This window comes from Theropithecus gelada, chromosome 15, assembly GCF_003255815.1.
Source record: "Theropithecus gelada isolate Dixy chromosome 15, Tgel_1.0, whole genome shotgun sequence".
NCBI lineage: Eukaryota > Metazoa > Chordata > Mammalia > Primates > Cercopithecidae > Theropithecus > Theropithecus gelada.
Genome location: NC_037683.1, coordinates 68842674 through 68865266, shown reverse-complemented (window position 1 = coordinate 68865266; position 22593 = coordinate 68842674). Strand labels below are relative to the sequence as shown.

General features: G+C 37.6%; 1 protein-coding gene across 1 annotated transcript in view; it reads left to right on the top strand.

Annotated features, from left to right (window-relative positions):
• Positions 1-617: 617 nt before the first annotated feature.
• The window catches only part of LURAP1L (leucine rich adaptor protein 1 like), a 47392-nt gene continuing 25416 nt past the window's right edge, over positions 618-22593 (top strand). The window contains exon 1 of the mRNA XM_025360686.1: positions 618-1641. Coding sequence (XP_025216471.1) covers positions 1333-1641 — 309 coding nt within the window. The 5' untranslated portion in view covers positions 618-1332. The remainder of the gene's footprint in view (positions 1642-22593) is intronic.

Here is a 22593-nt window from a genome sequence, read left to right as displayed (position 1 = left end):
ATTTTTCAACTATACAATTAATTGTACAATTTGTATAGTTGAAAAAATCTATAAATTAATTTATAGCCAAATTATTAAAGAAGACAACATTTTAAACAGTCATTCCCGATATTTTTTCTTTCATAATTAAAGTAAAAGTAAGTAGCTCAGCAACTGTTCCCTCTTAAAACTGCTGCTATCTCAGGAGTCATATAAGTTATCCTGGCTAATTAATTCTTCGCTTTTGTTTGCATACGGTAACAGTTGGTAGGATAATTAAGTTTGATTGTACATTTTCACTGAACTTTTGATGAAATTGTTTCACTCTTTTTATTAGTATAAAATTGCTAGGAAAGTCTTCTGAAGAGAAGTTTTTTGTTTGTAGAGAGATGGGAAACGAACGACACCAAATATGAAGTCATTCCTCTATCTCTCATTTTAAAACCTGTTTTAAAGGTTGTAGCCACCAGGCGATTTAGTCAGGAAAACTGAGAAATCAACTGTTACTCCTAACTAAAGCAGGACGTTAAAACTCTTCTACCAGCGACAGGGTTGGGAAAATTCCTCTTGCTCTTCTTATCTGTGATATACGGTACAAGGGTTGGCCCTGGTTTGGTCCACCTGCCAGCGGAGTTTAAAGTTTCCGAGGCTAAGAGGAACACAATGACTTGGATCAAACAGCCTAAATGGGAAGAAGGACATTTTTCCTGCATCAAGGAAGCCGTTAAACTCCTGCTAAGCTAACTAGCTCTTTTTTATGCGTCCATGCACAAGACTGAACTCCTCTTTCACTGACCAGAGATTATTTCTGACAATCCAGGATATCCCGAAAGCTTGGAGACATATGGCTGGAAAATGAAACGACCCAGGACATCGTTTCTGGCTGCATCATTATTTTGTGTCGCGTGGTACCAGATGGGCAGTCAGTGAGCGGCGCAGGGATGTGAACGGACGGTTTTATAATGTTAAAATTTTCCCTTGGTAAAGCTAAAACAGGTTTCATTTCCCTCTCTTTTCTTTCACTACTTGCTTTATTCCCCCTCTCTCTGCAATATCAGTGAACTCAACTTTGCAGTGAGGTGGCCAAAAAGAAAGAGAATGAGGCGATCTTGGTCATCTTAGTGTCAGAGGAGTCGCAGCGACCAAGGAACTGCAGCTGCGACCCCCCGCGTCCTGTGCGGATTTCAGGGCTGACACCGCGAGGGCGGTTATGGAAAGGATGGTACACCGGAGCCGCAGAGGATAGAGACCCTGGGGCCCGGAGAGGTCTGCTGATCTCGCAGCAGCCTTCGAGGCCGAGGCTGCCTCTCATCTGCTGCGTTTTATTACCATTATCGCCGTTCCCGAAAAGTCATGGAAGACAACCCGCTGCCAGACCTCAGAGACATCGAGCTGAAGCTGGGGCGCAAAGTACCCGAGAGCCTAGTGCGCTCGCTCCGTGGGGAGGAGCCGGTTCCCAGGGAAAGGGACAGGGACCCCTGCGGGGGGAGCGGTGGTGGCGGCGGCGGCGGCGGCTGCAGTAGCAGCAGCAGCTGCTGCAGCTTCCCTCCCTCCTTGTCGTCCTCCTCTTCGTCCTCCCCAACCTCTGGCTCCCCACGAGGTAGCCACTCTAGCGCCCTGGAGAGGCTAGAAACCAAGCTTCACCTCCTCAGGCAAGAGATGGTGAGTGTGGTGCGCCAGCCGCGGGGGCTGGGACCTGGGCTGGGCCAAAAGATGGGGGGATCTGAGAATGGGGCTGGGAGATAGGAGGGCAGGAGCTGCAGAGCGGAGCGCTGGGCGCGTGGGAAATGCTGGGTGGAGGAACGCGCAGAGGGCGCTCATCCGAAGGCAGCTGCTGCGAGACTTGTTTATCACGGACTTTGCTCGGTCATGGCTTGCAAAGACAGCACAGTCGGCTGGCTCCAATGTGTGTACTTTCGGACAGCGCCGACTCACTGTGCCGGGCTCTATGTAGCTGCCAGCCCGTAGCCTCTTAAGCACCAGCCCGTTGAGAGTTTGCAGTTACTGCACCCTTTTAAGGCCTGCTGTGTGCTGTTAACTCTTTGGGTAGGTTCAAAAGGTGGCTCAGCCCAATGCACTTACTGCAAAAATACTTCCTGGTTTGCCGGGAGGTGGCGTGGCAGGGTCCTTGCAGCCCTCCCTCCTAGCTCACCCTTCCACAGTACCGCTCCGCCCTCCTGCCCTCCCTTCTTGGTGCAGCAGCCGCAGCTGTTCCAAGGCCACTGTTGAGCAGATTCTCCACAGCTGGTTCTGAAAAACAATGGCCCACTCGTCCTTGATGTACTTATGAATAGCTTTTTTCACTGTTTTGATCTCTGCGAGCAGGTGATCCCCAGGTCCAGGGATCTGCTAAAGACCATCTCCCACCCTTCTCCCTCAAGTCTCAATCTGCAGTTGTTTTCCCTGCTGTTTGCAAACGTTTGCCTAAGCATAGGACAATGAAACAAGTACAAGGTCTAAGAATACTCATTCTGGATGTATTTAGACTAAGACACTATTTACTTGTCATGGGCTCTTAGGCACGTCACTTCATTTCTGTAGACCTCCGTGAATTTGATGAGCTGGTTAGAGAAAATGATCCCTCCCTAAGTCCTTTGCAGAATCTGACCACAAAGCAACAGCATTTTCTACCAGCTTGGAGATGAGGAAAGTTGCAACAGTGGGCCTCAAAAAGAGAGGATAATTTCATTAAATTAACTTCACAGTTGTTTTGATTTGCTTCAAAGAAGGCTAGGAGATTTCTGTCACGCTGACAGGATGCTGGAAATGATTTCTATCATTCTGTCATTTAGTTATTATAGAGTTCTGTCATTTAGTGATTATTAGTTTTTAGGTTGGACAAAAATTTAAGGAAAACCCTTAGGTACATAATGGAGAAGCTGGAAAGTGGAAGGCATCTTGATGAGTTTGCAAAATAGATGAAAAGATAAAATGGGAAAGAAGACAAACCAACAGGTCAGGGGATGCCTGATACCATATCACAAAGATCAGACATACGTGTGGAGACAAACAGGTAAAACTATTTTCCACAGGAAAATTCCTTGTACAAGGTATTAAGAATGTTGCTGACTCTGCAAATTAGGGACTTAATATGAGGGATGAAGATATCAAGGAGATGAGGACATTTTATTCCTAACCATGTCTTCTGTAATTTTGCCCACGGAATGTTAATATATTCACTTAATCTAATAAATAAATCTTGTTGAAACATATTTTCTTACTCAGTAGCTCACTGATAGCACATCAAAGACAATACTGTCGTTTTGCTGGACACTCAGACACAATTTAGAGTATTTATGTATAACTTGAAAACAGTAACATTTCCAAAAACCGATGAACCCCACCCTGTCCCAAGGAATGATTGGTATGTATGTGAAGATCATTTTCTGACAAAAATAATTACGTTCCACTTAGGATGCACAACCATGCTGTCCTGTAGAGAAATTACAAGTTTTGTGAGAATTTTTAAACTGATGACATTTATTTCCATGATAACATAAGAGTATACATTTTACCTTCTATGTGATGAATCACAATTAGTCTTTTTTATAGGTTGGTGGAAAAGTAATTGCTGTTTTGCCATTGGTTTTAATGGCAACCACAGCTACTTTTGCACTAACCTAATATTTATTAAGACTTTATGAGACACAATTTCTGAAACTGGGATTCATGATGAGAGTCTCTAAGGTCCCTGATAATTTGTCACGTTTGTTGTTGTTTTTTGGAGAATATTTCGTCACTACTCAAATGATGGTTCTCTGGTTTAGTGGAAGCTTCATAGGCTTTGGAGTCAGATAAGCCAGGGTTTCAGGCAAGTCTAAAGCAAGTCAGGATATCAATAAGACCTAATAGGATGTCAGGGCTGCCAGTCTATGTATTTATCTTCCCTGGCAAAAAGGCTGGGCCCTCTCTCTGTGGTCCTCATTCTAGTCATGGCTTTTTCACTCACTAGTGTGTGGCACTGAACAAGTTATATAACCACTCTGAGACTCAGCTTTCTTGTTAACATAGGAATGAAAGCATCTCCATTAAAGCATTTTAAGAATTCAGTGAAATAATGTAAGAAAAACAACGATTACATAGGCATTCAAAAACAGTAAGGATGCTGGCAGTAATAAGCATTACGTCAATGACATGGGTTCTGTTGATCTTACAAAAGCAGCCCTAGATGTTCAATGTGGCTTTGGGACTGATGAAGGGCTAGATGTTTTCTCCACCAGACTGACTCTATCATGGCGTCTCCCATGTCATTAGATACTCTCTGTAGAGACGATGTTTCCAAACTAACAAAGAAAATATGTGTAGGCTTCCCTAGCTTCAATTCAACTGGAAATCTTGATTTTTATTTTAGATTTAATATTTATTAAACACATGCTATGTGCTAAGCATGCTGCTGATTGAAGTAGCATGTATTAAAGAATTGTGGAGCCTAATGTCAGATAGCCCAGGAAATCTGAGGAACTTAAACTAGTATAGTAGCCCACCTTATCGATGGGAGATATGTTCCAAGACCTCCCATGGATGCTTCAAACTGTGGATAGTACCAAAACCTATATAAAGACTGTTTAGTCCTATAAAGACATACCTATTACACAATTTAATTTATAAATCAGTTACAGTAAGAGATTAATAATAACTACGAATAAAATAGAACAAAAGAGTATATTGTTATGTGAATTTCTCTCTCTCTCTCTTTCTCTCTCTCAAAATACTATAATATTTTCAGACTGCAGTTGACTTTAGGTAACTAAAACCATTAAAGCAAAGCCATAGATTAGGGTGTACTACTGTATTTGGTTACTTTGGTGAGACTTTTCTATGGGTAAGCCACTGTGATAGTTAAACATTTTATATGTATTTTCCCGTTGGAACCTATAATCTTTTAACTAAATGTAATTGTCACCACAATTTTATAAAGCATTGAGGTTTATTGAGCTAATGCTCAAGATAGTAAGGGGAGGAGCCAGAATGAGGTCAGAACCTGAGATTTTAACCATGCCTATGCTGTCACTTCTTACACTTTAGAATACCTCCATGCTCAAGTGGACACCCAGGAATAAATGAATATTTCTGTTCTTCTTCCAGAATTTCAAAACATTAAACATGTTAAACTGTATTTTTGTTTACCATTAGCCTTCCCAGGAGGAACAAGCACTAATCAGTCTCTGGCTTAGGATTTGGATGAACATATTCAAAAGCCCTCTGCTTCCCAGCAATCACAATCATACCCTTTCCTTTTGGCCACTATCACCAAGATCTCCGGTAGCACTTCTTCTCAGTCCAGAAGAACTGCCATGAGCAGTTCCAGGTTCTCCTGACATGACCAGTTCAAGTTTTAGAGCTCTGTAATATTCATGATGTAGGAGTGTCAAGAGCTTTTCATTGGTAGTATTTTAGTTCCGCAAGAGATTCTGTTCATGATAAAACTTAGACCTTAGGTAACTCACTGGAAAGAACTAGAAACTTGGAATCCTGACACCATCTTGTGTTCATTTAAGCAGTACTTTCAAACTGCTGTTCTTCCAACAGGAACTCAGTTATCCTCTTCTTCTCAAATGATATCAATTGCACAGAACTGTGTGGTGACTTCCCAGGTGTGCGGTTGAAAACACATCCATCTGAATTGTGCTCATGTAAACTGTACTCATAGAATTCACAAGGAAAAAAATCAAGGTTATATTTTCAAGCGTATATTTCAAAGGTCTCGATGTTAGACCTCTAAATTAAACCTGAATTATTCATTTTCTTACAAAGGGGCTAAACACTGTGGTGGATGTTGAGATATAACTAGGATAGTATTATTTCATTTTACAGATACAGTAACTATGGCTTACAGAGATTAATTAACTATGATTCCCAGCCCGTCATTCAAACAAGATCCACTGTTAGCCTGGCTATCTGCTTGATCCAAAGTGATCCTAAATTGTACTGTATCAATGCACTAAGAAATGTGCCCATTTACTGTGAATGAACATTCTTATAGTAATTTCATCACATATCTACCAATGGATCTTTTGGCATTCCCTTAACAATATTGTTTCTTTCTTAAAAAAATAAATGTTTCTCGTAAAATTTCCAATAATACAGTAATAAATTGTATAAATAAAAAGAAAAGTTCACTTAATCTTACTCCTCCCCATTTTACTCTGTCCTCCAGTGGAAATGCTGCTGACATTTTGTTTGTTTGTTTAATCCATGAGCTCAGCCATTTATCATTTCTTTGTGTTACAAACATTTCAATTATATTCTTGTAGTTATTATTATCATTTGAGATGGAGTTTCCCTCTTGTTGCCCAGGCTGGAGTGCAATGGTACGATCTCAGCTCACTGCAACTGCTGCCTCCTGGGTTCAAGTGATTCTCCTGCCTCAGCCTCCCGAGTAGCTGGGATTAAAGGCATGTGCCACCATGCCCGACTAATTTTGTATTTTTAGTAGAGACGGGTTTTCTCCATGTTGGTCAGGCTGGTCTGGAACTCCTGACCTCAGGTGATCCGCCCCCCTCGACCTCCCAAAGTGCTGGGATTACAGGCATGAGCCACCGTGCCAGGCCCCTTTTAGTTATTTTTAAATGTACAATAAATTATTGTTCACTGTAGTCGCCCTGTTGTACTATCAAACATTAGATCTTATTCATTGTATCTAATTATATTAATATATCCATTAACCATTCCACTTCCCCCAGCTCACTACTCCTTCCCAGCCTCTAGTAACCATCATTCTACTCCCTAGCTCCTTGAGTTAAAATGTTTTCATTTTTAGCTCCCACAAATAAGTGAGAACATGCCAAGTCTGTCTTTCTGTGCCTGACTTATTTCACTTGACATGAAATCCAGTTCCATTCATGTTGATGAAATGACAGGTTCTCATTCTTTTTTTGTGACTGATTAGTGCTCTATTGTGCGTACATACAACATTTTCTTTATCCATTTGTCTGTTGATGGACACAGGTTGCTTGTAAATCTTAGCTATTGTGAATAGTGCTGCAATGGACATAGGAGTGAATATATCTATTTGATATATCGATTTCCTTTCTCTTGAATATATACCTAGTAGTGGGATTGCTGGATTAAGTATTAGTTCTGTTTTTATTTTTTTGAGGAATCTCCAAACTCTTCTCCACAGTGGCTATGCTAATTTACATTCCCACCAACAGTGTACAAGGGTTCCCTTTTGTTCATATCTTCACCGTCATTAATTATTGTTTGTGGTTTGGATAAAAGTCATTTTAACTGGGGTGATATAGTATCTCATTGTAGTTTTGATTTGCATTTCTCCAGTGATGAGTGATGTTGAGCACTTTTGAATATACCTGTTTGTCATTTGGATGTCTTTTGAGAAATGTCTATTCAGATCTTTTGTCCATTTATTAATAAGATTATTAGACATTTTTCCTACTGAGTTGTTCGAGCTCCTTATATATTCTGGCAATTAATTCCTTGTCAGATGGGTAGTTTACAGATATTTTCTCCCATTTTGTGGATTGTCTCTCCACACTGTTGATTGTTTCCTTTGCTGTGCAGAAGTTTTTAACTTGATGTGACCCAGTTTTTCCATTTTTGCTTTGGTTGCCTATGCTTATGGGATATTCCTCAAGAAGTCCTTGTCCAGAGCAATGTTATAGGGAGTTTCCCTAATGTCTTCTCTCAGTGCTTTTATGTTTTTGATATAAGTCTTTGATTAGATTTTGTATATGGCAAGAGATAAGGGTCTAGTTTCATTCTTGTGCATATGGATATGTAGTTTTGCCAGTACCATTTATTGAAGAGACTATCTTTTCTCCAATGTATGTGCTTGGCGTCTTTGTGAAAAATGAGTTCACTGTAGGTATGTGAATTTGTTTATCAGTTCTCCATTTCGTTCCATTGCCAATGTGTCTGTTTTTATGCCAGTATCATGCTGTTTTGGTTACTATAACTCTGTAGTATAATTTGAAGTCAGGTATTTCTCCAGTTTTGTTCTTTTTGCTTGGGAAGACTTTGGCTATTCAGGTTCTTTTTTGATTATAAATTTTAGGATTTTTTTCTATTTCTGTGAAGAATGTTATTGGTATTTTGATAAGGATTGCATTGAATATGGAGACTGTTTTGAGTAGTATGAACATGTAAAAAATGTCTATCTTCCAATCCATGAACATGGAATATCTTTTCATCTTTTTGTGTCTTATTCAATTTCTTGCATCAATATTTTATAGTATTTGTTGTAGAGATCTTTCACGTCTTTAGTTAAATCCTAGGCATTTAATTTTATTTGCAGTTATTTTAAATGGGATTACTTTCTTGATTGCTTTTTCAGATTGTTTGCTGTTGGCATATAGAAATGCTACTGATTTTTATGTTAATTTTTTATCCTACAACCTTACTCAACTTATCAGTTCTAATAATTTCTTAGTGGAGTCTTTAGGTTTTTCCATATATAAGATTATATTATTTGAAAGTAAGAATAATTTGACTTTTTTCTTTCCAATCTGCTTTCCCTTTATTTCTTTTTCTTGTCTGATTGCTCTGTCTAGGACTTCCAGTACTATGCTGATAAACAGTGATGAAAGTGGGCATCCTCATTATTTCCAGACTTTAGAGGAAAGGTTTTCAGTTTTTCCTCATTCAGTATGATACTAGCTGTAGGTCTGTCTTGTGTGTCTTTTATTGTGTAGTGGTACATTCTTTCTATACCCAGTTTTTTGAGGGTTTTTATCATAAAGAGATACCAAATTTTGTCAAATGTTTTTCCAGTATCAACTGAAATTATCATATGGTTTATTCCTTCATTCTGTTGATATGATGTATCATATTGGGTGAATTTGCATATGTTGAACAGTCCTTGCATCCCTGGGATAAATTCCACTTAGCCATGATAAATGATTATCTTAATGTGTTGCTGAATTAGGTTCACTACTGTTTTGTTGTGGATTTTTGCATCAATGTTTTTCAGTGATATTGGCCTATACTTTCTTTTTTTTTGATATGTCTTTGTTTGATTTTGATATCAGGGTAATACTGGCCTCATAGAATGAGTTTAGAAGTATTCCCTCCTCTGTTTTGTGGAATAGTTTGAGTAGGATTATTCTTTTTAAAATGTTTGGTAAAATTCAGCAGTGAAGCCATGAGGTCCTGGGCTTTTTTAAAAAAAATAATTTTGCATGCTTCATTCTTTTTTATTATTTTATTTTGTCTCCCCTCACTGTATATTTTCAATTAGCATGTATTCAGGCTCACTAATTCTTTATTCTGCTTGATCAATTCTGCTGTTAAGAGACTCAGATGCATTTTTCAGTATGTCAATTCAATTGTTTAGCTCCAGAATTTCAACTTGACTTTTAAAAATTATTTCAATCTCACTTACATTTCATTTTACATTTTCATTATCCTATTTATTGGATAGGATTCTGAATTCTTTTTTTTTTGTGGTTATATTTTTATCTTTCTTTTTTTAAAATTATACTTTAAGTTCTAGGGTACATGTGCACAATGTGCAGGTTTGTTACATATGTATATTTGTGCCATGTTGGTGTGCTGCACCTATCAACTCGTCAGCACCCATCAACTCGTCATTTACATCAGGTATAACTCCTAATGCCATCCCTCCCCGCTCCACCCTCCCCATAATAGGCCCCGGGGTGTGATGTTCCCCTTCCCGAGTCCAAGTGATCTCGTTGTTCATTTCCCACCTATAAGTGAGAACATGCGGTGTTTGGTTTTCTGTTCTTGTGATAGTTTGCTGAGAATGATGGTTTCCAGCTGCATCCATGTCCCTACAAACGATACAAACTCATCTTTCTCTCTGTTATCTTGATTTGTTTAGTTTTCGAAACCAGCTATATTGAGTTATCTGTCTGAAAGGTCACAGATCTCTGTCACTCTGGGATTGGTTACTGGTGCCCTTATTTAGTTCATCTGATGAGGGAGGTCGTGTTTTCCTAAATGATCTTGATGCTTGTGAGTGTTCATCAATGTCTAGGCATTGACAAGTGAGGTATTTATTGTAGTCTTCATAGTCTGGGCTTGCTTGTACCTGTCCTTCTTGGGAAGGCTTTAAAGAAGTACATAAAGAAAATTGAGTGTTCAGATCTAAGTATTTGCCTATTGCAGCCATATCTGCATTAGGGGGAACCCAAGCCCACTAATAATATGACTCTTGCAGACTAACAGAGGTAGCACTTTGGTGGTTTGGGGTACTAGATGAGATAATTCCCTGGATTACCAAGTAGAGACTCTTGTTCTCTTACTTTACCCCAAATGAAGAAGTTTCTCTCTGTGTTGAGCTTCCTAGAGTTGGGGGAGGGGTGACACAAGTACCTCTGTGGCCACCACTACTGCGACTGTGCTGAGTCAGACCTGAAGCCACCACAGTACTTGGTCTCACCCAAGGCCTGTGACAACTATTGCCTGGTCACCACTGATGTTTATTTAAGGCCCAAGGGCTCTTTAGTCAGCAGGTGGTGAATCATTCTAAACGTGTGTTTTTCCCTTCAAGGTGGTGAGTTCCCTTCTGGCCCAGGGAGGGTGTAGAAATGCTGTCCAGGAGCAAGGGTCTGGAGTCGGGAACTTTAGGAATCTAGAATCTACTTGGTACTTTATTTTACTGTGGCTGAGCTGATAACCAAATTCTGAGACAAAGTCTTTTTTACTCTCCTCTCTTACTTCCTCAAGCAAGAGCTTCTCCTCATGGCCACCACTGCCCTAGGCCCATGGCAAGTACTGCCTGGCTACCACTCACGTTTACTCAAGGCCCAAAGGCTCTTATTCAGCTTATGGCAAATCTTGCCAGGCCTGGTTATCTCCCTTAAGGGCAGTGGGTTCCCTTCTGGCCCACGGTGTGTCTAGAAACGTCTGTTGTCCGGGAGCTAGGGCCTGGCATGGGGGCTTCAGTACTCTGCTTCGTGTTTTATTTTACTATGGCTGAGCTAGTATTTAAGTTACAAGACAAAGTCCTCTTTACTGTATCCTCTTTTCAAACAGAAGGTGTCTCTGCCAAAACTGCGAGCTGCACTGTCTGGGGCTGGGGGAGGGGGTGACACAAGCACTCCCTTGGCTGCCCCAGCTGATGTCTCACTAGGTCCTGTACACCCTAAGTCTACTGGCTCTGAGCCCAGCACAGCACCAGAACTTGCCTGGGAACTTTACTTCTTGAAAGGCCTAGGTTACCTTTCAAGTTTATTTATGACCCCAGAGCACTTTGGCCTGCAGTGTTGATGCTAGCCGGAACTCAAATTCTGACTGCTGGCATAGAAAATTCCCCTCTAGCTACGTCCAGTCTGAATGCTTCTAGTGTGGGAGCTAGCTAAATTCTGCCCTGTATGACTTTGCACTGTGACAGTTAGCACTGAGTTCCAATGCAAAGTCCCATAATCACTGTATTCTCCCTCCTTCAAGCACACAGATATTCTCTCTCTGCAGTGCTGCACTGCTAGGAGATGGGGGAGAGGCTGTGTAAGCAATATAAGAGTCTTTTCTACCCTCTTCAGTGCCTTCTTCCTTGATATGATGTTAAAACTGGGTACTGTGATCTCTGATCGTTCACGTGCTACTTGGTTCCTATGAAGGTACTTTATTGTTTAGATAGTTGTTCAATCTGATGTTTCTCGGGGGGTGACAATTGCTGGAGGGTTCTATTCAGCCATCTTGCTCCACCTGTCTCAGATCTTTTTTCATGTCTTTGCCTGCATATATTTGCATTGTATATACAGACTTAATGTTGGTATAGTTGGATATCATTTTTCTTATTTTACATAATATTTTTTATATTACCTGGTGTTTATTAGATGATTACAATATGACACATAGTATTTCAAACACTTTTCAAGTATTAGGTCATTTCATTCTCATGCCTCACCCACTTATGAGGTAGACACTATGGAGTGTTAGATAATGTAAACAAATTACTGACAGAGCTTAAGAAATTCTTATCTAGTCAGATTTTATATTATTCTGTCGCTTCTCCTATACAAACCCAAATTAGTTACTAATTATATAGAAAAGGTAATTACTTCATTTTTTATAAGTGATTATTCAAACATTTCATAGTTGTTTTCTAAAGCAGATTCTGTTTACAGAGATTTGACTTAATCAGAACACTGCATTCTTCAATATAAAAAAAAATTAAAAGCCTTCAAACTGGACTGTACTTAAATTATATATCATTTTTTAATGTAATTCAGTGATTCTTTTTCTGGTAATAATATTAATGAACCCTCTAAAAATTGGACTAAATGGCTAACATGTATATATATGATATATATGTGTGTGTGTGTGTGTGTGTATAAAACCTTGAGTCTTAAGTCTTTATGGCTCAAAATCATCTTAGATTTACTCATGATAAAAATCTTCTTAGATTTGCTCATCTGGGATGCTCATGATAACAAAACAGATTCTGTTCTTAGAGATCAGACATCATCAGAATATTTGATTCCTCAACTAAAGACATAACATCTCTCAAATAGGCTCTTATGAGAGAGTGATGTGTAAACTAGAACTATAATATATAACTAACTAATGTCACCTCTCTTTGCTGACCCACACCATGGAAAGTTAAACGACTGGGAAAGCATAGAATCAGGGAAAGAATGAGGTAAGAATTTACTTGTCTACTGTTACAATTAGACCCATCATTTCATTTGGCAGGTTCAGATTTTTCTCTATTTTTGGTGAGCAGAATAAAATTGCTATGTTTATGCCCACCTTAGTAATTTCATAAAAAGGTTTTAACACAAGCATCTGTAACAGTGAACTATTACAGCTTATTATTAAAATGATACATACTATTACTAAAACAGGCAAAGAGTACAAAAATATTTAAAGTAGAAGATAAAAGTTCTTCACATTCCTCTTTCCAATTCCCATTCCCTAGAGATGACTCTATGATGTCTTGTGTACCTTCCTGGAAATGTTCTAAATGCATACAACCATATCTAGTTTTATCTATAACTTAGCTGTAATTGTAGACATATAATTGTGTATGTTTAATTTTTAAAATTGAGATTCTGAGAAGTTCATGATGCAGCCATTTTTCTAGGTTCAGCAAATACTCTGCTATTGATTTTATGCACACACACACACACACACACACACACACACACACGGCTTCAAAGCACAACTTAAAATGCTGTGACTTTGAATATATTGTTTGCAAAAGACACAATTCAGAGAGAGTTAGTCTATTAGTATAAAAAATTGCAGCTGATGAGGCAAAGAGACAGAATCAGTAATCTCTAGAAACAGACAAAAGCATCACAGGACCATAGCATGGAAAGAAACTTTAGAGGTTATCCAGACAAATTCTCCACTGTCATCCTAGCCAGTTGATCATCAACTTTTGGTTGAACTTCTTCAGCAATGAGCACTTCTCTGGCTCCCAAGGCACACCATTTCATTTTCAGATACTTCTATTCAGTATATTTGTTAATTGGCATTCCAGTTGTTCCTCAAAAGACAATTCCATAATCATTCACCATGGGACAAAAAATGCTTCAGCATGTGTGCCTCAAAGTCATAGGTTCATAATTCACGATGGAAACTTTGTTGGGTATTAAAAACATAGAAAGCTCAGCCAGGCGTAATGGCTCACGCCTGTAATCCCAGCACTCTGGAGGTTGAGGCAGGTAGGTCACTAGAAGTGAGGAATTCGAGACCAGCCTGGCCAACATGGTGAAACCCCATCTCTACTAAAAATACAAAAATTAGCTGGGTGTGGTGGCGGGTGACTGTAATCCAAGCTACTCAGGAGGCTGAAGCAGGAGAATCACATGAACCCAGAAGGCAGAGGCTGCAGTGACCCAACATGGTGCCAATGCTTTCCAGCTTTGGTGACAGAGCAAAACTAAGAAAAGAAAGAAAGAGAGAGAGAAAGAGAGAGAGAGAGAGAAAGAGAGAGAGAAAGAGAGAGAGAAAGAGAGAAAGAAAGAGAGGGAGAGAGGGAGGGAGGGTGGGAGGAGGAAGGAGGAAGGAAGGAGGGAGGAAGGGAGGGTGGGAGGAGGAAGGAGGAAGGAAGGAGGGAAGGAGGGAAGGAACGGAGGAGGAAGGAAGGAGGGAAGGAAGGAAGAAGGAAGGAAGGAAGGAAAGAGAGAAAGAAAGAAAAGCTCAATGTGTTTCTTATAGGTTTGTATGTATATGACTAAAATAAAAGACTTTCATGTGTTTGTTGCAAAATGAGAAAAGAATGACGATACCTTGCATTGGCAAGGATGGAGAAAAACAAGCACTCTTCTGCCCTACTGCTAGAAGTATACGTTGAAAAGCACCTTTAAAGGTAAACTGACACTATATTTTTAAAAAAATAAAAATAAAACATATACTCCTTAATTTGGCAATTCTGGTGCCAGTAACAATGTAGAAATTTATCCTACAGAAATGATAATGAATTGGTACAAAAATGTAGTTAGTGTATACATTTGGTATAATGTATAATTAAGAAAACTGGAATGACCTAAATGGCCAATAATGGCAAATATGTTATTTATGTGAATATGATAGAAATTTTTGTAGCTATTAAAATTATGTTGTAAAAATTATTTATGGAACAGAGAGAATGGTTATGGATGTATAAAGCATAGAACAAAAAGCTCAAATGAAATACCCTGTAATGTTTACAGTGATATCATAGAATGATAAGGTTAGGGTTATAGGTTACTTTCTTTTTCTTAAGCTCCTTTATTTTGTCCAGCTTCTCTACACTAAGTACATATTATGCTTACGTAAGAAAAACTATTTTGAGGTCAGTTCAAGACCAGCCTGGGCAACAAAGTGAGACCCTATATCTATAATTTTTTTTTTAAATTAGCTGGGTGCAGTGGCATTTGCCTTACTCCCAGCTTCTCAGGAGGCAGAGGCAGGAGGATCTCTGGAGCCAGGGAGCCAAGATCACAGTGAGCCATGATTGCACCATTGCATTCCAGGCTGGATGACAGCAGAGTGAGGGTGAGATCCTGCCTTCCCCATCCACTCCCCCCCAAAAAAAGAAAAGAAAAATTATTGATAGATAAATAGATAAAATAAAAATTAAAAAGTGGGGCTGTGGAATAAGGTAGAGTATAATTCAAGGAATCACAGCTCTGTATTTTTCTTTTTCTTTTTCTTTTTTTTTTGAGACGGAGTCTCGCTCTGTGGCCCAGGCTGGAGTGCAGTGGCCGGATCTCAGCTCACTGCAAGCTCCGCCTCCCGGGTTTACGCCATTCTCCTGCCTCAGCCTCCCGAGTAGCTGGGACTACAGGCGCCCGGCCAGCTCTGTGTTGTTCTAGCAATGTGATTTTAAGCACTTAATTTAAATAATGAGATGATATATGTAAAGTAGCTGAGATTCGGTCTGCTAAATAGTAACTACTTATTAAGCATTAGTGTTTTTGCTCTTCCCATTTGATTAGTGGTTTATCTCTTTGGCTCAGGAAAAGATGAGACTAGATTTTTTCTACCCTTTCTCTTTCTTCCTTTTATCTTATTTCATAGAAGGGTGAATGACAATATACAAATAACTTGTTTTCCTGAACATGCTACATCGGAGTCCCTAAATTTGGTATTGAGTGCCCCTGCACAGATGCAGCACCTGGAGTGATTAGTGCCCAAGTAAGAATTGGCCATTTAAGGTTTGGAGTGTCCTCTCTCTATAGAATCAGGTGAATTAATAACTAACTGGCTCTTTATGATTTTAGTCATATTGGCTAATGCTATATGGACAGGTCTATCGGAAGGCAAGGAGTTGACAACTACTTTAAGAAATATTTACAAACCATTCTACAGTTTCTTCATAGGGCATATAGGAGCCTGACGCTTCTTACCAGAAATAGGTGAATAAAATAGGACTCAGATAGATGTTCATATAGATTTTTAGAAAAAAACAGTAGTCCTTTCCCAGACAGCGGAAAAGATTACAAATAAATTAGGACTACAGATAAAGCCCTTTTTAGGATTATGCAGGAACCATGGGCAAGAATCTGAGACCATACTTTAGTCTTATACAATTTTTTAATGGGTGATAAAATTGTATTGCAAATAAATAATAATACATGAGAAGCCACCAAGTGGCTTAATTTTATCACTTAGATTTGTGATTTTAGTCACATTGTAAAACTTAATGACATATGATAAAGTAAATTTTATGCACTGACAAAAATCTTTCTGTGGTTAAGTCATGTTATTTTTAAAAAATATTTATAAGTCTCTGGGGCTAAAGATTTCCAAAGAGTGAAAGTCTGTGGACAAAATTCTCTATACATGACTTCATCTATCATTTTCCTATTGTGCCAAATTTTAGGCTCTTTCTCTTATCTTGGTTAATAATATTGCTCACTATCTTTTTCTCCTGCACCATAATCACCTTAGGGCAGAACTGTGACTAATCAATGCTTGTATGTCCTTAATGCCTGGCCAGTTATTTAGGGACTACACATTTATTTAATTTCTGAATTAAAGTATTCCTTAATTCTGCTTCTAATTTTTGTGTTTGGACTACACAAGCAACATTTGCTTTTTCTGTAGTGGATCATAGAAATTCAGTGGCTCCTCTGCATCTCACCAGCTAAACTCAGTCATCTGGAACTTACGTTCCTGGTTACAGAAAGACTAAAATATCTTTCCCCTGTCTATTACTGTAACAATTCACTAAAAAGAAAAAAGACAGTAAAGAAAGAAAAGAAAAGAAAAAAGAAGAGAGAAAAGAAAAGAAAAGAATTTACTGCCTGCTTTGAAACGCTGCAGGAGAATTTCTCATTGGTTGCAGGACCTGCTCTTTCCTCAGATATTGTCACTCTCAGGAACCGCTGTTCTCAGAGCTGCTAGCAGAATATAGAAATGAAAGGTAGTACTTTTTTTTCATCCCTATGTCCACAAAGAATATGCACATGTTAGTTTTTGGCATCTTCTTTTACTATTCTGAATGAGGTTTTGAAGTTTTAGGATCAGAAGAACTTACAACAGCAACAACAAAACATTATTTGTAGCATTGTATATTACACATATTGACAAACAGTAAAGTCTGTGTGGTTTTCACTGAAAATAAATACGCATTTAATTTGGTAGCCTGATTTATTACCTAAGTAGCATTCATCACTAGGGCATTAATTCCCTGACTATCCTTGGCACAGCCCTCAGTATAGACTTGGCAACTTTTGATTGAAATGTGACTTGCGCACATTGTACCTGCGGTGTTTGAAGCAGTTGTTAGCAAGCTTATAGTGAGCATGACATCAGTAGTGTTCACATAGGTAAGATGGATGAATGGAATGAGGAAGATTAGGTTTCTTGAGTGTTCATTATAGGATTCTAGAATTAGAATGAATTTTAAGGAATCAACCTGTTTTTCTCTTTGTGATTTGAAAACAGATCCAAAATACGAAAAATGGCTACCACATATTCTAATGTTGCAACCAAACCAGCAGCTGTGTGGGTTTCCCCCTAGAATTTTTTGTCTCTACATGAACTTTTCAAATACCCATTTTCCCAAAGGCATCCGTTTTACCACCTTGCAAGAAGCTACAGTACATACAATATTGCTGGTTTAATCTCAGTATTTTTTATTTATATCATCCAGAGGAGGATTTCCTACTAAGTGGCAGGCATTTTACATTTTTTGTTTTGAAATAATTCCAGATTTTATGTAAAAACTGCAAAAGAGTACCAAAAATCACGATGTATCCCTTACCCAGATTCCCCCAAATGTAAACACTTTACATTTCCCCTTCTCATTCTCCCCCTCCCTCCTCTCTCCTCTGTCTCTCCTGCCCTCCTCCCTTCTTTTTATGCGCGCACACACACACACACACACGTTTTCTTAAACATTTTTCAACTTTCTTAAGAGTTTTGCACATGATATCACTCTTCCTCAAAATACTTCAGTGAGCATTCTCCTTCTCCAAAAGAACAGTTGTGGGGTATAAATGTCCTTCTTCCATCCTGTGTACACTGTTGTCACACAATTAATGAAACAATTAATGACTTATGTCACTTTTTTTCTGCCGACTTCAGACCCGTCCTAGGAATATTTTTCAACAGAGCTCTGCAAGTGGTCACCTCCTATAAATCAGAAACATACCTGAGGCCAGCATTCACTTAGATAATACAAGTGGGTCTGCCTGAAGCATAGGAGGGTTGATTAGAAGAACATGCCCTTAATTTCTCACCTTTCTATTATTGGCTTAATGCCAGAAATTCAGTTCTCACAAAGTCATCTTTTCAGCCAGAACTTCTGATTCATATGAAAATATAAAATAGTAGCTGGGAGGTTTGGGACCATACATCGTGTTTAGTGGGTATATTTTGGTGTTAGATGAAGTAACAGAACAATTGCCTTGCAAGAGCTGTATGGAAGCAAGAATTCTGAGAACCAGTTTTGTTAGAAGAGGAAAATGAGAATGAAAGACACAGGAAGAAGAAATAATTTCTTAGCACTTTTGTCTAAAAAAAAGATTTCTCCTGTGAGACTTTATTTTGCATTGCACATATTTTGCACAGTGTACAAAGCACTTTGATGTGTGCCATCTTCTTTCCTCAGTCCTGAAGTTATGAGGGTACAATGATTAAATAATGAATGTAACATTTGCAGCATACATTTAAATACAACATTTGCAGCATATATTTGCTAGGATAGAGTATTTGTCCAATAAATGTGTCTGTTAATAATGGCCTTCTCCCTGATGTTACAGTTGCTTGGTCAAGGAAGTAAAGAATCAAACTATGCTATCACTATTACCATAAACTACATTGGATTTAATTTTTTAAAACTCATACAAACTCTTTTTGGGGATTATATTTAGTAGTGAAATCCACATATTAAATTGACTGTTGAAAAATATCCACTTGTTATTTCTTGAATCTGGCTATGATTCGTGTTTTTTAGGAATCCTGACCCTGACAACCCTGAGAAATGAAACAGAATTTTACCATTTATATTTGTGCTTCTTTTTAAATTTGCTTTTGTGTTTGCTTTGTAATGTAGTACTAGTTCCAATTATTCCTTATTTGGAAGTTTCTAAAAATTAGTTTGAAGATGCCATATAATTATGCGAGAAGAAACTTAGAATAACTAAGAGATTTTTGGTCTTCTCTATATATGTGTTTTTGTCCATGGGGAAAAATGAACTAGAATATGACAAGGACTATTTTGGTAGTCACTGGGCTCATGCTGATTAACCCATATTGCATGTTACCTTAGTAGGGGTCAAACTTATAAGGATTTAGAAGTAGATCTTGAAATTTCCCCTACTCTGTCTCATCCCCCTCCCTCCAATTATCATCCTTCAGTAGCCTGAGACATTATAAAATAAAGTTACCATTCCATCTTACCAATATGCATTCTGCTTCAGGGTAATCTTACACCACAGGGAAATGAAATCTAGATTTTTCTATACCAATATGGTTAATATAAAACAACTATTTTCTTAGATATCTGTCTGTTTTGATATGATTTTGGTTATCACTTAATGAAGTTGATACTTATCAGTGTACTTCTATTTGTTGTCCATGACTTAACCTTATAGAATTAGACTGATGTATGTCCTGTCTTTCCTAGCAAAAAATGCTAGGCATTTTTTGGACTTGTTTGGTTACTCAACAGCCGTGTTATTTTTTTTTATTGCCCTCCTTTCCAACAATGTCACATTTTACATATACAAGTGGGATTATAAGAGACTAATTTTGTAAAAGGTGGAAAACATATTCAGTGAAGCAATTGACTATTTCCACTCGAAGTTGAAATCTTAATGGGGATTCATACATGATATGTTCAAAAATTTTGAGAAGATCTTAATGAACATTGTGCATTACGCTAAAGACAGTGAAAAGCTGCTTCAAACGGTATCCCATCTAGTCATAGTACAAAGAAATCTCTTTAGTGAATGGTAGCTTTACTTAGTACCAAAGATGGAAAACCACCATGCTTTGAAGAGTGGTGCCTGCACAAAATGGAACTGCTCAAACATTTTGATTTAATTAATAAATAAAATGAGCTCAAAATATGGTCATTAGTAGTCAATAAATAACAAGGCTTAATTCAAAAAATGGATGCCGCTTTCTGTGTTAGAGGCTTTTAAATAATTATAGCACAAACTTGTTATTGGCATTAATAAACAAGTCTGTTGAAATGATTATTGTTAGAGTCAAAACCATTAACCATTAATTAAGCCTCCTAGGAGCAATATCAAATGTCCACATTGTTGAGTTTAAAATGGAGATACAGAGACTGAGTGATTCACAGTGGACAAAAACAAAGGCAGCTTTCCCACTTCCTAAACTGGTTGTTCTGGGTGCCATGCAGCAGCCAATATAAATAGAGAAAATGTATTTCCATGTATACTTTAATTCCAAAAGTCCAAACATCATTACTGAGAATGCTCAGTAATTTCATAACATTAAATGTTGGGTCACTTTTGTTTGCTTTCGGTCTTAAGACAAATGGATTCTATTTGGATTTCACCCAATTCTGTTACTTTTTTTTTTTTTAACATCAAGTTGATTTTGTGTCAACAAGATCAAATAACTTGAAAAACGTACCCTCTACATGTAAATTCCCCAATGTCCTTTTGTAAACAAAACTTGGAACTACTCAAGTGTATTAACTCTTCTGAGAACAAATAAAATAAGTTAAGTATATGCTGAGAATGTCAGATCGGTTCATACACTTGGAAATGAATCTAACAAGAATCATTTGCCATCTCTGTGACCTTACACATGAAATTACTTTTGCCTCAGCCAAAAATCTTGTTTGCTACAATTAAACACCGATGATGCAAATCTATAGCAAATATACACATTTCCAAATCCTCACTCCTTGTTGAGCAATTGAGACAGATGGAAACTCAGCTGCACACCATTTAGCTACGTAAATGTCCACACTTTGGATATTACTCCCCATCTCTGCTTCCAGAAGTGTTTGTGTGATAGGCATGAAGTAACTAAAGATATATTTTTAGACATCAGCTATATTCCATTCTTGTGATAGCCCCAGCAGTAATACAGATGATGTGGAAGATATGTATTTCAGGTTACTTACTTATCAATCAGTTAAGTAAAGTATGAGGTTGCTACTAAAGGAATTTAACCTCCATGGTATGGAAAACTCTTGTTTAATCTCAGAGGTCCCATGGTCTGTAAAAACAAATGATTTTGATATGAAATAAATTATAACCTAGTCATTTAATGCTATGCTGGGGAAGCTGGTCAATTGCTTCTCAATTTACAACCTAAGCCCCATCTCACTTTCTCAGACTTGCCCTATGCACTTTTGCCCCTTAACATTTGTAGATGATGTTGCTTTTGCCTGGGTCTTTCTTCCTGTCCCACTCCTATTTCCTATACTTCTTGTAGTTAACTTTAACTTGTTATCCTTCAGGTCACACCACTGATTACTGTATATATCTTACTAGACTATCAGTTCTTTCATGGCTAGAACCAAGTCCAGTTCATTCCATCTTTAAAGTTTAGCTGAGTGTAAGAGGTCAGTATTGGAGGAACAAATTAATAATGTATTAATAATAAATTAATTAATGATCTAGAAATTTCTTTGAGAAATTCCTTCTAGAAAAATCTTCCTTCAAGGAAGTGATTAGAGAAATAGGATAGCTGTAGGTGGTGGTAATAAGGTAGTGATAAGCATGGATTATCTAGGAAACCACAGTGAGATTGAGATAGTTGTGATGGTTATGTTGGAGTTAATAAAAACAAGATTGAAAAGGTAAAATAAGCTTAATTAACAAAGAGTACTGAATGCCAAGCTAAGAAGTTTGAATATGGTTTGAAAGGCAACATGACCACTTGTAGTTGTTATGTTAGGGAAGTGATACAATGAAAGTTGTCTTGTATTTTTGCACACTTACTCTATTTTTTTCTTACAATTCTCTTCTTGAGATCCAAATAGTCTCCATGTGTTTTTTGTATTATGGGATCATTAAGGGATGCGGTGCTTTTGGAATAGTCACGAACAAGAAAGCACAGTGTTGATTACTGAGGAATGAAAATATGCAGTAAAATTAAAAATGACAAAAATATTTTTGGAACAAGAATAGAAAGAAAGTGAAAAGATTATACTAGTATAAGATAAATAAATATTTTTAAAAGTTTGTTTTCTTCCTATCAGATACAGTTCAACAATTACACAGATTTTTATGATTTCATAGTGTCCTCTCAATAAATTAATCATGGATGCTTGTGACCTTTGTAACTATGTTGAAGTTTTCTAAACAAATATTTAAATGTTTTAATCATCCAAAAAACATTTATCTATGATTTCCCATTTATATAATTCTGTATGTTCATGATGGTTTCATTTTATAATTAAAGATCTTTTCTATTGAAATATAATGTACACTCCTGATAAATATTTTAGTACATAAAACATAAAGAAGAGTGACAAAAACACCATTGAGTTATCCAGAGGCCATTTTTGTTGCCATTTTTAAAATTTTATTGAAGTGTTTATCTTCTGTAATTTTCTGCATTGTTGAAATTATAATTTATAACTTGTATCGTTTTTAGTGCCTCCTTCTTTGCTTGACATTGTGTTATAAACCATTTCCTGTGTTATTTTTCTAAACTTCATTTGTATTTCCTGGAAAATATTCTATTTTATGTGCATTTCTCTAATACTGGATATTTAACTTGTTTTTTATGCTTTTGTTGTGATGTGCTTTTCCATAT